The sequence below is a fragment of the Pituophis catenifer genome, unplaced genomic scaffold (genome assembly GCF_029215685.1).
Source record: "Pituophis catenifer annectens isolate HBS135680 unplaced genomic scaffold, rPitCat1.0.hap2 SCAF_6, whole genome shotgun sequence".
NCBI lineage: Eukaryota > Metazoa > Chordata > Lepidosauria > Squamata > Colubridae > Pituophis > Pituophis catenifer.
Genome location: NW_027256886.1, coordinates 30655298 through 30668504, shown reverse-complemented (window position 1 = coordinate 30668504; position 13207 = coordinate 30655298). Strand labels below are relative to the sequence as shown.

The following is a 13207-nucleotide window of genomic DNA, read 5'->3' as shown; positions in this document are numbered from 1 at the left end:
AATGTAATGGAAACGGAAAGACAGGCTTAAAGATGAATTATGGATTTCTTTCCTTCTTCAGTTAGTTATCCTCAGATAAAAGTGTTTCTACTGACTATTGTTAATTTATAAAACATTGTGTTCTATTGGTAATGTGTTTGTGAGAGGATTTTGAGAAAGTGCCTTCAGTAACATCATTAAACGTGTAGTTGCTTGCTATCTGGAAAATTAAAATGATTATTCTTTAAAGCACAATTATTTTACCTAACTAACTTTGAAAATAAACAGTTCAATTCACTCAAAACAAAACACAGTCTATTGTCCAGAAATAATATTTATTCATTGACCTTAAAACACAGAATAGAAAAAGCTTTGTAAATAAAACTATATATATATATATATTATATGTATATGAATGCTTTATTTTTTATTTGGTACTTCACAAAAAAACACTACAGACAATAACAAAATATTTCAATTCATTTAAAAAACCCCTATTTTGGTGGCCAATCTGCTTTGATCAAGATGTCTCAAGATTTACTGTTTGACAGTTTTTATTTCATAAACTTGTTTCTTAAAAAAATTGAAGCAATTTGTTATTTGATCAAGATTTCAAACATTTAGAAATACTCACAAACCACAGAACAGCTCATAGAAGTTTATACAGACTGTTCAGTGCCAAATCATCCATCACGGTGACCAATTGAGACACAAAACCACTACTACTTTTGCACCTGAAGGAGTCATCTGGGCACAATCATTTTCACAAGCAGTATAGAGCATTTGCTAGGAGCTCACAGATCTCACCTGTGGAAGTTCCTGCAATTGCTGATGTTCAAAACCACATGCAGAGACTACAGGAGCAGCTATAGTTGAGGCCCATGAGCTCTTCTTTCATACAAGTAATATTACTCATGAAAAAGGGGGTGCCAGAATTCTTGTGGGCAAAAAGCAGCTAGGTATAATGCCTGAACATGCCTCAAATTCTTAAAGAAAAGTAAATCACAACTGAATTGGGGTATAATTTAATCCAACAAGGAGAAATAATATTTAAACAACTACATGTTTTCCATTGCCCTTTTGGTAATATGTTCTCTCCCCTTTTCAGACTTTTCCTGGTTTAGATATTCCAGAACTTTTGCTAGCATCTCTTCATCCATATATGGTCTGTTCTGAGTGTCATCATTCTCTTTAGCCATTGGCAGCCTTTTGCTGAATAAAGTGAATTTATCTGGTTCATGACTTCCTATTTGGTCTAGATGGTCACGTTCAGATGAAACTGCAAGTGGAATTTCTTTTTTCAGACCTGTATTGATAGCTTCAGGATACTTTGTCAACATCTTGGCTAAATAGTCTGACAACTCTTCTTCTTTTCCATTCAATGATTCTTGTTTCATTTGCCTTTCTAAACGGTTAAGCCAGGCCACTTTGGAAAGTATGTTTTGATCAGATCTTGCAGGCAGGTACCATTTTGGCAATCCATTTTCTTGATTTATTTGATGTCCAGGATAAGGAGGTTTTTGATTGCCAACATTTTCCATCCCTAAAAGATTGATAATATCTTCAACATTCATGTCTTCTGGCAGATTATCTGGCAGAACATTAAATCTTTGCTTTTGATAACCATGTAAGGAGTTAAGCTTATTTTTGAATAAGTCTGACTTTTCTAAATTAATCTCAGGGATTTCATCAATATCTTCAACCAGTTCTGGTTCTTGTTCCTTTTCATTCTGATGTGTATCTCCAGATCTCAACATTTCAATTAAATCCTCAGGTGGGATCTGTAAATTTCTCGAAATTTCTATCAACTGATAAACTGCTTGAGGATCAAGCTGTTTTTCAAAGTATTTGACTGCCCTTTTGTCTTCATTTTGGTTGATTCCCAATATATTACCTCCTGGTCTATTCATCATCTTTTTCAAATAATAATCCATCAACTGTGAAACATCTTCCAGGACTTGATTTTTATTCTCTTTTTTCAGGTCATCTTCCAGGGTACCTGCTCTCTTTATTTCATCATTTATCTCTTCATTTTTCTCAATTTCTTCTTTACTATCTCTTATTTCTTCTTGAGTTTGACTTTCCACTTTTTCCTCTATTGGGTTCCAGTCCTCTCCTCCAACCACATCTTCATAAGCAATGTTATTTCCTTTAAAAGCGTCATCTTCCTCATCAGCGTATAGCTTTTGTTCCTCATTAAACCTTTCTTTGTTCAGATTATGAGGTGCCATCATTTTCCCTAGCTCCTGAAATACAGATTCTAAAGTGGCAAGACTTTGGGGTGTGTATTGTTCTTCCACTATTTCATTTGTTCTTTTATAAGGACTATCTCTTGAATTTTCTTCAAAGTAGGTATGTGGAACCTTAAAATTTTTATGTGTTGGTGCAGGCCAAGTACGATCATCATAATCATCCATTATTCCATCCAGAAAGATATTGTCTGAATTCAGGGAATTAAGTTTATTTTCTTTTGAGACAACTTTTGATTCCTTCTCTCTTTGTCTTATGGTTTCCAACATTGTCTTAACCCACTGGGAATCATCTTCCGGGAAGGTCTCCCTTTGGTTGTCGGGTAAATAGTGTTGGTTTTTGCTTTCTTTTGACTGTAGAACAAATGGAGCATTTTGAAAGGAATTATAATCTGGACTTGTTTCTATATTGCTGGTTTGTTTTCTTAGACTTTCTATGTATTCCAGAGCTTTGATCATATCTGGGCTTGGAAGCCTTTGTAGGTTTTTCATTAGATAGTCTGGATCATTTTGAATGTTTTGAAAACTTTGAAATGAAGCGGCATTGGCATAAGAGATCAGCAGAAAAACTTGGGCAAGAAGCAAAAGTATTCCAAGCCAGGAGATTTTATCAGCCATTTTTGAAATGTTTCCTTAAAATAAAGGGAAAAAATTGAAAATTAACACAGAGAGGTACATTTTAAATATCTTATATGGTCAAGTATGGACAGCAATAATAGTTCTAGACTAAAGTAACTTATAAATTACTTCAAGTTGAATTATATTATTTATTTAGTTATGTTCAGAGATCAGAAAAATGAAACATAATTAACCATAGTCTATACAAATAGTTACAACTAACTATTTTTGCATAGAAGTTATTCCTTGTAATTTAGTATCAGGCGTGAAAGACTAGGTCCACACATGAAGGTCCAATTAAACTGATTTATTGCTAAATAGCCTATGCACACAAATATTCTCAACTAATGGTTACCTCCTGCTTGGTATTAGATAAGGATCCACAGAATTCAAGGGGGCTTGGACTTAGTCTGCTTGTGTCTATGTAGGGATTCTAGGCTAATCCCTCTTTTAACTCCACCCCAGGTTCTGCTACTCCTTTACAAATTGCTCTGTTTCCCTTATTGTTTGAGGAAACAGTTTTAAATACCTCAATAATCATGAAGCCTATCTCTAATTTTTAAATTATAATCTACGTAGGACAGCTCTTATTTATTAAACAATACTATTGATTTCCTAGACAGAACCTTAAATTCCTTATATTATGTACTGTTATCAACTTAATACTTCTAAATTTTGGACAAAACATTTTCAGAATCTAGAATTAGTTACCAAAAATGGTTCATGGGCCATCAAGGTATCTGTGAACATTTGCCTTAATATTTGCAAGGCTTTCTGAACCACCTGATCTTATATTTTTTTTATTACTTTTTTACTTTTAGTTGAAAAAAGGAAACTGACATTTTGCTAAATTGAGGATCATCCACTATCATTATTTTTAGTTGCAATATTTTTTTCTGGGTCCAATAGGTGTCTTAAATTTCAGTGTTTGTCTAAAAGTGTACTTACTAGCCTAGAAAAGGAACAAACTAAGTCAGAGTAGTAAGGTCCCCTTGCATTTGGGAGACCTGAAGGATATGGCAAGATTCTGATAATTATAGATTCTAACTGATTATATCCTTCCATAGCATTTGTTTTCCTTTAAATGAAGAAGCCCAGCCCTTCTAGCAGCCATTTTGTGGGAGTATTCATAGCAAATTTTCAGAATTCCAAATGTGTCCACTAATCTAAAATGGTTACCATCAATCAATAAAAATAAATCTATTGTGATCACTCTGCAAATAATAAAATAATAAGCTCAGACTTATTAATAAAGTATAGTCATATAATTGGAGCAGTTGATAAGTAGTGTTAGTAAATAAACACAATGAATATAACAAATGGAAATAAATATTTTATGGAAAATAAATCTCTATCTCTGTCACTAAATATTTATAACATACTCCCAAGTGCAAAATTAAAGCAATGCTGATAGTCAAGCCAGCTTTTTCCCTTGACAAAGAATATAGATTTTAATTGCTAGCCTGGATTGTGTTTTTATAATGTTTAGATGTGCCTGAAATTGCAGCCAGATTTATCTAGTGCATAAACTAAGAGAACAAGGTAATTGCTTAATTAAAGTATAAATATGTCCATAAAATATTATATCAAATATTGACAAATGTAGGTTTTCCTATCTACAGTTTCACAGAACATCTCAGTTTATTGATTTACTCATTCCAAAACATTGCAATCAGAAAATAGAACCTCAAAGTAAAAAAAATAATCAGACATTAATAAAAATAAAGAATAGACTTCTAAGATAATATATTTTGAAATTTTGCAATATATTTTATTGTTTTAACTTTAACAGAAGAACATTTCACAAAGAAAGATTAGCAAATATCAGTCAGACTGAGTGGCTAAATGTGCTTCCCTAATATTTCATCACATATATGCTGTTAATAAAAAATATATTTTTGTCTCAAATGCATTTAAGTAAGCCTAGTGTTCTATTCAGACAGGGAAATTCTGAATAGAACACTAAATCCTTCTGGCTTGAATAAACCATTTGCTAGCCTGTGGCCATTTGCATTGGTAAATAAGTATTTCATATTTATGTTAATAGGGTTATGTTAATAGTGGGAATTATTTTTTTAAAATCCTGTTTACAAAAAGAATAGTACACAGTCCACATGAGATTTAACCATTCTAATTATAAAATGATTGATCCAAGATATTTATTTATTCAGAGTTATAAATGTTACCTCTATAACATTTGGCTGTAAAAGTAGGAAAAAGTAGTAAGTAAATAGTGGATTGAACATTATATAAAAACCGTTATTGTTTCTGGGTTACTGGGCTAAAAGGACAGAAATCCTGTTTATTTAAATCTTGCTGAAAGAAATTCTAAGATTTTAGAGAGAAATTGCAATAAATAGACCAGAGAAAAATTAAATCCAGAATGGACATACAATGGTATGAGCTTGATTCAACTTTTTTTCCAGTCCACTCATTTTTCCTCGTCCCTTTTACACTTTAAAATATCCCGTTGACATAATAGTGGTTCATGAGGTGGAGGAAAAAAAATTCAGTAATGCTAGTTTATCTTACTCTGTTCTGAATAAACACACAAGGCTAATTATGCCATTCAAGCAATATAGACTGGTTTGCAGCACAGCATAGCATGATTTTACACATTGAGCTAATTAAAATACTATAACAGAACTGCTTAATTTTTTAACCAACAATGCCCGAAGTAAGAATTTAGATTAATAAAAATGCTAGTTAATAATCTGTTAATTCTTAAGACTCTATTCAATATCATTTCAAAATAGGAGGGGGGATTCTTTCTTTGCCAAGGTCCTTAAAAGAGGATAGTTTTTCTTACTTTGCAATAAATATTGCAGTCCAAATGCTTGAATGGCTTTAGTCAAATAGCTTTTATGTTCTAATGACCAATGAAAGCCTGTGGAAGAAATATAAATGAAATAGCAGATAGAGTAAAGCAGATAAAGAAAGACAAAATGTGAATGGTTGTATGGAATCCAATTTTAATGGTAGTTAAATATAGAGAAATCTGTAGGACTTACTTGATATACTTAAATCCTAGTGATTTTAGTGAGGTTGTCTGGATTTCACTATAGTTGACTGGAATATTAACAAGTTAATAGCACCATTTTAAAATTGTTGAATTGATTTTTAGTTGCTTTGGATTGTTTCTATATATTTTAAACAATATATAAAAACAAAATTCTTGTCTTTATTCTGTACTCTGGCAGTCACTCTGAACTATAATTGTGCTTAGTAATAAAGATTTATTGCAAGGTAAAATAATGTTAAATTCCAGACATGAACAATGAGCAAAATGCATCAAAATTTTACAGTATTTAAAATAGTTTTCTTTTATCTTATTGTATGCTTCAGTTGGTATATTTTTATGCTAAAAGTGCCATCTTTCAATTAAATGGATAAATATAAAAAGAAAATATTTAAGGACTTTCCACTCTACTCAATAGTAGCTGTATTATTTTCTACTTTACTACATTTGAATTCCAAATTCAATTCCAATATCTCCAAATAACTGCTTATTAAAAAATCCTCTAGTTTCCTTTACTTTTGTATAGACGTAAATAATATCCTTGAACAGAATGGTAAAACTGTTAATATAGTCAATGGACTGAAGCTTTTAGGTTTTAATATATTCAATAGAATATACTCTTTTCTGAATATTCAGTAGAAATTATGCAGAGATCCAGTATATCTATTTTATTCATTAAGACATACATTTAACCATACATTTATAAATTTTTACTTTTATCCAAATTAGAATATTAGAAATTTTATCTTACATGGAAGAACAGAGTGTTAGCAGCATTATGTTTTAAAATATAGTGACTTATTTCTTAGATTTAGTTGCACTAACACTGACTAAAAATGAATCTTTATAAATACACATTTCTGAACTAAACGATTAAAAATCCTCAAATTTCCTATATAAGGGTTTTAATAACTCTCAGGTATAATTATCAACATTCTCATTGGTCTGGTTTCTTATTATTTTTGATATATAGTTAAATCAGAAGGTATGAAAAATATATTTAACATGTACAATTAACACCCTGTTTCTGTGCTGCTAAGTGAAGTGCATCAGGTTTCAATTTCATACGTTTTCTGACTAGGTAATTTGCTGCTTCTACCTTATTCCCTGCTGGGAAGCTGCCTACAGAGAACATATACATTGACTCTTTCCTTTGATTTGTCGATTAAAAGAGAAAGCATATATTCTTACCTGTGTCTGAGGCAATCTAAAGCATGATATTGACTATATCCATTCGCTCCGAGTTTACAGACTGTTTTCAGCACCAGGAGAGCTCCTCCGCTTATAGTGTACATCACCTGACTCTTACTGACAGACTGACGTCACCCCACCCGGTTGGGGAAAAAAACAAAAAACGACTTTCCTTTTGAGAAAGAACATTACAGAAAAAGCGTCGTTTGGCTTCACTATTTGAAGGAAGAAGGAGATTTCCTTTGTATGTTTACGCCACCTGTCTTCCTCTAGGGAAAACTGCATTCTTCTTAAGCAGCCCCTGAAAACCTTTTAAAAATAACGAGTCTGGTCAGCAGTTTGTATATTTCCCTGTGTCCTATTCCTTGACAGGAACCTGCAGGAAGTAACGTTGATCTGGACCTCCTGAGAGGAAAGAGGCAAGAATTCCAGACTCCCAAATATTTAGAAAATTGTTGTAGTAAAAGGATTTCCACTTGCACTTTGTAGGTTTCAAATGATGCAGCTGAAAGTATGAAAGCTTGAGAATAATCAGGGGGGCGAAATGTGACAGAATGGTGATATATGATCACATTTAGTACCGAATACAAATTATTAGGTTTTTCAAAATTATAACCCTGTCCTTTGCAGCAGGTTCTATTTGGTAAGTCTTTAGGAAAGACTTTAGGAAAAACAAATGCAAGAAAAGGATTTGATTACTATGGCTGCTTTCTATTACATTCATTTGATTTGTTTTGGAGGAGTTTCTCTTAAAGTCTGTAATGAAATTATAATGAAACACACAGAGACATACAGACATGATGAAAACAATGAACCTAATTATTTTTCACTATGTAATTATAATGATATGTCTGCTAATATCATTGCAACAAACTATAAATTTTAAGCTTCCATCTGTAGCAGCTCTAATTTTATTGAGAGAAGTTTATGTGAAAAAAGCTAAACATAAACATAATCTTGCACGAAGACCTCAGATTCAGGAATCTGTCTTTTATTTTCCGGTAGTTATTCATTACAGGGATTTGCCACCATAACGTATTATTGGAATACTATTTTGGATCATCGAAGTAGCAGCCTTTTGCCTCTTAGTGATCCCATGGCCAAGTTAATTAATTTTTGGTTTGAAACATCTAGAAGTACCAACTGCCAATCCCTGCTTTAGATGAAAAGTGATTATCTAAACATGGTTTATAAGAAAGAAGTGAAGATTTCTCTCATTCCTAAGTGCAGAATATACTGTGTATTTAACTTATCAGAAAGCAGATTCTGCTTGAGTATTAGGAAAAAACTTCCCAACATAAAAGAAATTTGACAATGGAACCTGTTATCCAGAAAAATACATAACTTCTATTCAGTGGTGGGATTCAGCCAGTTCGCACCACTTTGGGAGAACCGGTTGTTAACTTTCTGAGCAGTTTGGCAAACTGGTTGATGGAAAAAATCAGTAGGGCAGAGAACCGGTTGTTAAATTATTTGAATCCCACCACTGCTTCTATTCAACTTGATATTCATCCCATATGAAATTAACTTCAGATTCTTTTTCTTAGAATTCAACACAAAGCAATTTCTTTGTATGATGCTAATTCTGAACAAACTAACAGTATATGTTTTCTGTTTGATATATGTTATAAGCATTATTGGTATGAATTTTAGATTTAAATAGCCAATTTCCATACTGACTATCAAGTGATCCTGTATAAACAAAACAGAACTACAGCAGTAAGAAAAACATATTTTTAAGGAAAAATGTGGAAAGGACAGCAATAAGATATCACAATGGGAGCCAAGTATATTGTCTTTTATATTTCTCATAAAAGTGCATGGTAGCAACTATTTACATGCATGGGTGAAAGGAATGTGATCCTGGATATTGCTTTGCTTTAATATTACATAGCTATGGTGTAGTAGTAAGTCATCTGTTTTGCTGGCAGAGGCCATGTTTTAATGTTATTTTTTCTGCTACTGCGAATGTGGTCCAGTGAGCTGGAGATTACATGGTGTGAGTAGAACAAATATATGTGATCCATTATTTGTGGATTTTTTAGATGGGTTGAGATTTTAAAATGGCAGTAGATGTATTTTGTCGAGCTCTATTATTAGGATTACTTTTTTTTTTGTTAAAATAAAAATAAAAATCAGCTGTTTTGTTGCTATGTTGTCATGGATACTCCTCCATTTCTTCTTCAAAATGGAATCTGATGTGGAATTATGAATTACCCATTCTTGTTGTGATGGTTGTTTCTGGTCAATAGGCAATTGATAAGAGGAAACAAATAATTTTGTTTTGCTTATTATTTATTTATTTAATATTTTGGAACTGATTCTATAGTTGAGAAAAACCTGAATAAACAGCCAGCATGTTTATTGCCCCTGTGTTCAATACTTTCTTTCTCTCCCCAATTATCTGGAAAAATACTATGTTAGCCTGAGATATTTTACAAAAGTTTAAGTAATAATTACCCATTACCCAATGCTAGAGATCTAACATACATATATTCACACTTTTCAGAACAAAATATTCAAAATAATTTGTATGAAGTTAAAAATGGTATATATTCTCAATTTTTTAAAGTATGAAGAATAATAAAAACAATGAAAATTCAAAGCACATACTGGTAGGAAATTATTGGAACTGAAATCTAACACATCCAGTGTACCCAGTTGGGGAAAATAGTAGTCTACATTGACTTTTAGAAATTCTCCACAGTTACAAGTCATTTGTGTTATACCTCTGAGGTATGGTCCTTCTTTCTTCTTTAAAAAAAAGATTTTTAAAATGGTCAGTTGCACATTATCAGTTGCAATAATTGATGGCCTGAGTAAAAGGAGCACTAGCATCCCAAGTATTAGTATTTTCAGTATATAAACAGTGCTCTACTGGATAAGGTATTCAAGGCACTAAATCAGCAACTTCAATTTGAAAGCAACATAAACCATCTTGGGGCTGTTCTTTTTTAAAATTAGTGTTTTTAAACATGTCATTTCCCCAACCTTTAATTTTAATCTAATTTGAATTTTTATTTTTATTTTTATTTTTTGGCAAGATGATGGCAAAATAAGTACCCAAATACAAAACTATTAATACAGAGTTTGCAAATATGTTTTGAGCAAATTTTATGTATCTCCCAAAGAATTGCAGAAGTCTTCTTACTGGATCAAGGAATTGGGATTTCAGTGGCAGCTCTGAGTCAGACAGCAGTGTTTGAGTCTTCCTGTATGTGTGATATGTGTGTGTGAGAAAAAAGATAATGAGAAAGTCTGAGTCATATTGTAGAGAGGATATAGGGAATAAAGTAAAGCACTAAATGCGAATGAATGGAGGAACGATTTTGTGCTGTCATTTCTTCATATCCAAATAACATTTATTTTTAGTACTTCAGAATTGAAAAGAAAATTCCTTAGATTGATATATGTAATTATATAGCTATAGATAGGTCCACATATGTTCACATACTTAATTTATTTATTTATTTATTTTATTTTATTTCTATACCACCCTACTCCCGAAGGACTCAGGGCGGTGCACAGCCAAACAATAAAACACATATATACAAAATTTAAAAGTAGAATAAAATCAAATTAAATAATTTTGGCCCCGACAAATTTAAAACCCCAAACTTTTAAAACCAATTTAAAATTGAATGTATAAAATACTAAAAGATATTTAAAAATTAAAAATCTTTTATAAAAGAGGGAGAAAATTAGGCCAGGCCCGCCTGGTGAAATAGTAAGGTCTTTAAAGCGCGGCGGAAGGTGCGCAGATCCGGGATCCTCCGTATCTCTGGGAGGAGCTCGTTCCAGATAGTAGGTGCCCCCACAGAGAAGGCTCTCCCCCTGGGGGCCGCCAGTCGGCATTGTTTGGCTGACGGCACCCGGAGAAGCCCCTCTCTATGGGAGCGTACCGGCCGGTGGGAGGCTATTGGTGGTAGTAGGCGGTCCCGCAAGTACCCAGGTCCTAAGCCATGGAGCGCTTTAAAGGTGGTAACCAAAACCTTGAAGCCATTTGCCATTTAGTCTCTTTTAACATTTTAGGAGACGTTTGAGAAGTACTTGTGAATAGCTAAATACTACAAATTCTACTTCAAAGAGCTGTAGTTATTAAAAATTTGGGCTTTTCTGACTGTATTCAACCTCCACAAGTCAACTGGGGCTATATAGTTCTGTGCATCCATTTGCTGCTAGACAGGCATCATTGTTATTTTAGCCAATGGAAGCTTCTGATCATTCATGGTTATGTGGATGATGGGTTGAATTATGGTTACTGATTAATACTCTGATATGATTTCACATTCAATTTGTATTATATATATAGAATAAAATAGAATTCTCATTCACGTATATATAAAGTGTTTTTCTGTCAAGATACCTGGTCTACCCCAACATGGGAGGGAGCATACTGCTTCCCTTTCACCTTACAGCTCCAATCCAGGAGCCCTCAGGCAGTCGCATTCACGACAAACCATTTTATACCAAATTTATATTGGTATAAAGGGAGACAAGTATAAATCTATTTCAAGCTATTTAGCTCCCATCAGCTAGCCAAGTTCGAATATATATATATGTAAGTCTTTGGTTATTCGGGTCTTCTCCCACGTAAAATTGGAAGTGTCTTGGCGACGTTTCGACGAAGTCTCATTCGTCATCTTCAGGCTGGTGTTCTCGGCTTCGTGCTTCCAGGAGCAATGTGAGATCGCAGCTGTCTCTTCCTTTTGACTGCTAGTGGGGGTGTGAGCTGATTGGGTGGGAACTTGGCTGTGTTCTGATTGGGTGGAGGTGTGTTCTGATTGGTTAGGGGCTTGGCTGTGCTCTGATTGGCTGGGGGGTTGGTTGTGCTCTGATTGGCTGGGGGTGTGTTCTGTTTGGGTGGGGGCTTGGTTGTGCTCAGCTTAGTCTGAGTTGCAGGGGGATTTGAGCTGGTGAGCTGCGTTGTTGTTGTTTGGCTTCATGTTTGTGGCCGTGCGAGCTCTTCATGGTGGGTGTCAGTCTGCTTCATGTATGGATTGGAGGGGTTTAAAGTGGCTAATGATGCAGCTGCGGTCTGGCTTCTGGTCCTTGGTCGTGGCTCATTATCAGTGTGGGTTTGAGTCTGCTTTCTGCATGGATGTGTGGTGGTGACATCCTGTGTGGCTCTCGTGAGTGTGGGTCTGGTGTCATTCGTCGTGTTAGGGACTCGTTTGTCAATAAGGGCGGGTTTCCAAATGGCTGGTAGGCGGGAGGTATCGTCTCGTTTGTTCATGCTGTGTGGGCGTTTTTCTATCTCGATGGCTTCTCTGATTATTCTGTTGTTAAAGTGTTCAGTTTTGGCGATAGTTCTGGTCTTTTTAAAGTCAATATCATGTCCTGTGGCTTTAAGGTGTTGGACCAGGGAAGAAGTTGGTTCCTCTTTTCTGACTGAGTTCTTGTGTTCTTCTATGCGTGCACTTATTCGTCTGTTGGTTTGTCCGATGTATGTGGTGGGGCAGGCGGTGCATGGGATTTCATATACTCCTTGATTTTCTAACTCAATTTTGTCTTTGGGGTTCCTTAGGATGGTGGATATTTTTCGGTTTGTGCAGAATGCTGTCTTGATGTTATGTTTATGGAGGATTTTGCTTATTCTGTCTGTGGTGCCTTTTATGTATGGGAGGAGGGCTTTGCTGTTTTCTTGTTCTCTGTCTTGGATTTTAGTGGGGGTTTCTTTTTGGATTAGGTTGGTGAAATTATTTCTTTGGAATCCATTGGATGTTAGTACGTTAGTGAGAGTGTGTAGTTTGGTTTTTAGGTGTTGTTCGTCAGCTAAGCGTTTTGTTCTGGAAATGAGTGTCTTGGCTACAGAGTTGATCTGGGCAGGGTGGTGGTGTGAGAGTGCGTGCAGATAGCGGTTTGTGTGTGTTTTCTTCTGGTAGATAGTGTGTCCTAGGGAGCCATTGGATTTTCTGTAGACTAAGACATCCAGGAAGGGAAGTTGGTTGTTCGCTTCTGTTTCCATGGTGAACTGTATTTTGGGGTGTAGGCTGTTGAGGTGTGTGAGGAAGTTGTCCAGTTTTTCTTTCCCATGTGGCCAGATTATGAAGGTGTCGGAACCCCAAAGACAAAATTGAGTTAGAAAATCAAGGAGTATATGAAATCCCATGCACCGCCTGCCCCACCACATACATTGGACAAACCAACA

The 13207-nt window shown here is 34.5% G+C and overlaps 1 protein-coding gene across 1 annotated transcript; it reads right to left on the bottom strand.

Annotated features, from left to right (window-relative positions):
* Window positions 1-1008: 1008 nt before the first annotated feature.
* SCG2 (secretogranin II) lies at window positions 1009-7109 on the bottom strand. Its single transcript, XM_070945749.1, has 2 exons — window positions 7057-7109; window positions 1009-2860 (listed from the first exon to the last, which is right to left on the bottom strand). The coding sequence occupies exon 2, from the start codon at window positions 2844-2846 to the stop codon at window positions 1038-1040; it is 1809 nt and encodes a 602-aa protein (XP_070801850.1). The 5' UTR covers window positions 2847-2860; window positions 7057-7109; the 3' UTR covers window positions 1009-1037.
* Window positions 7110-13207: the final 6098 nt, after the last annotated feature.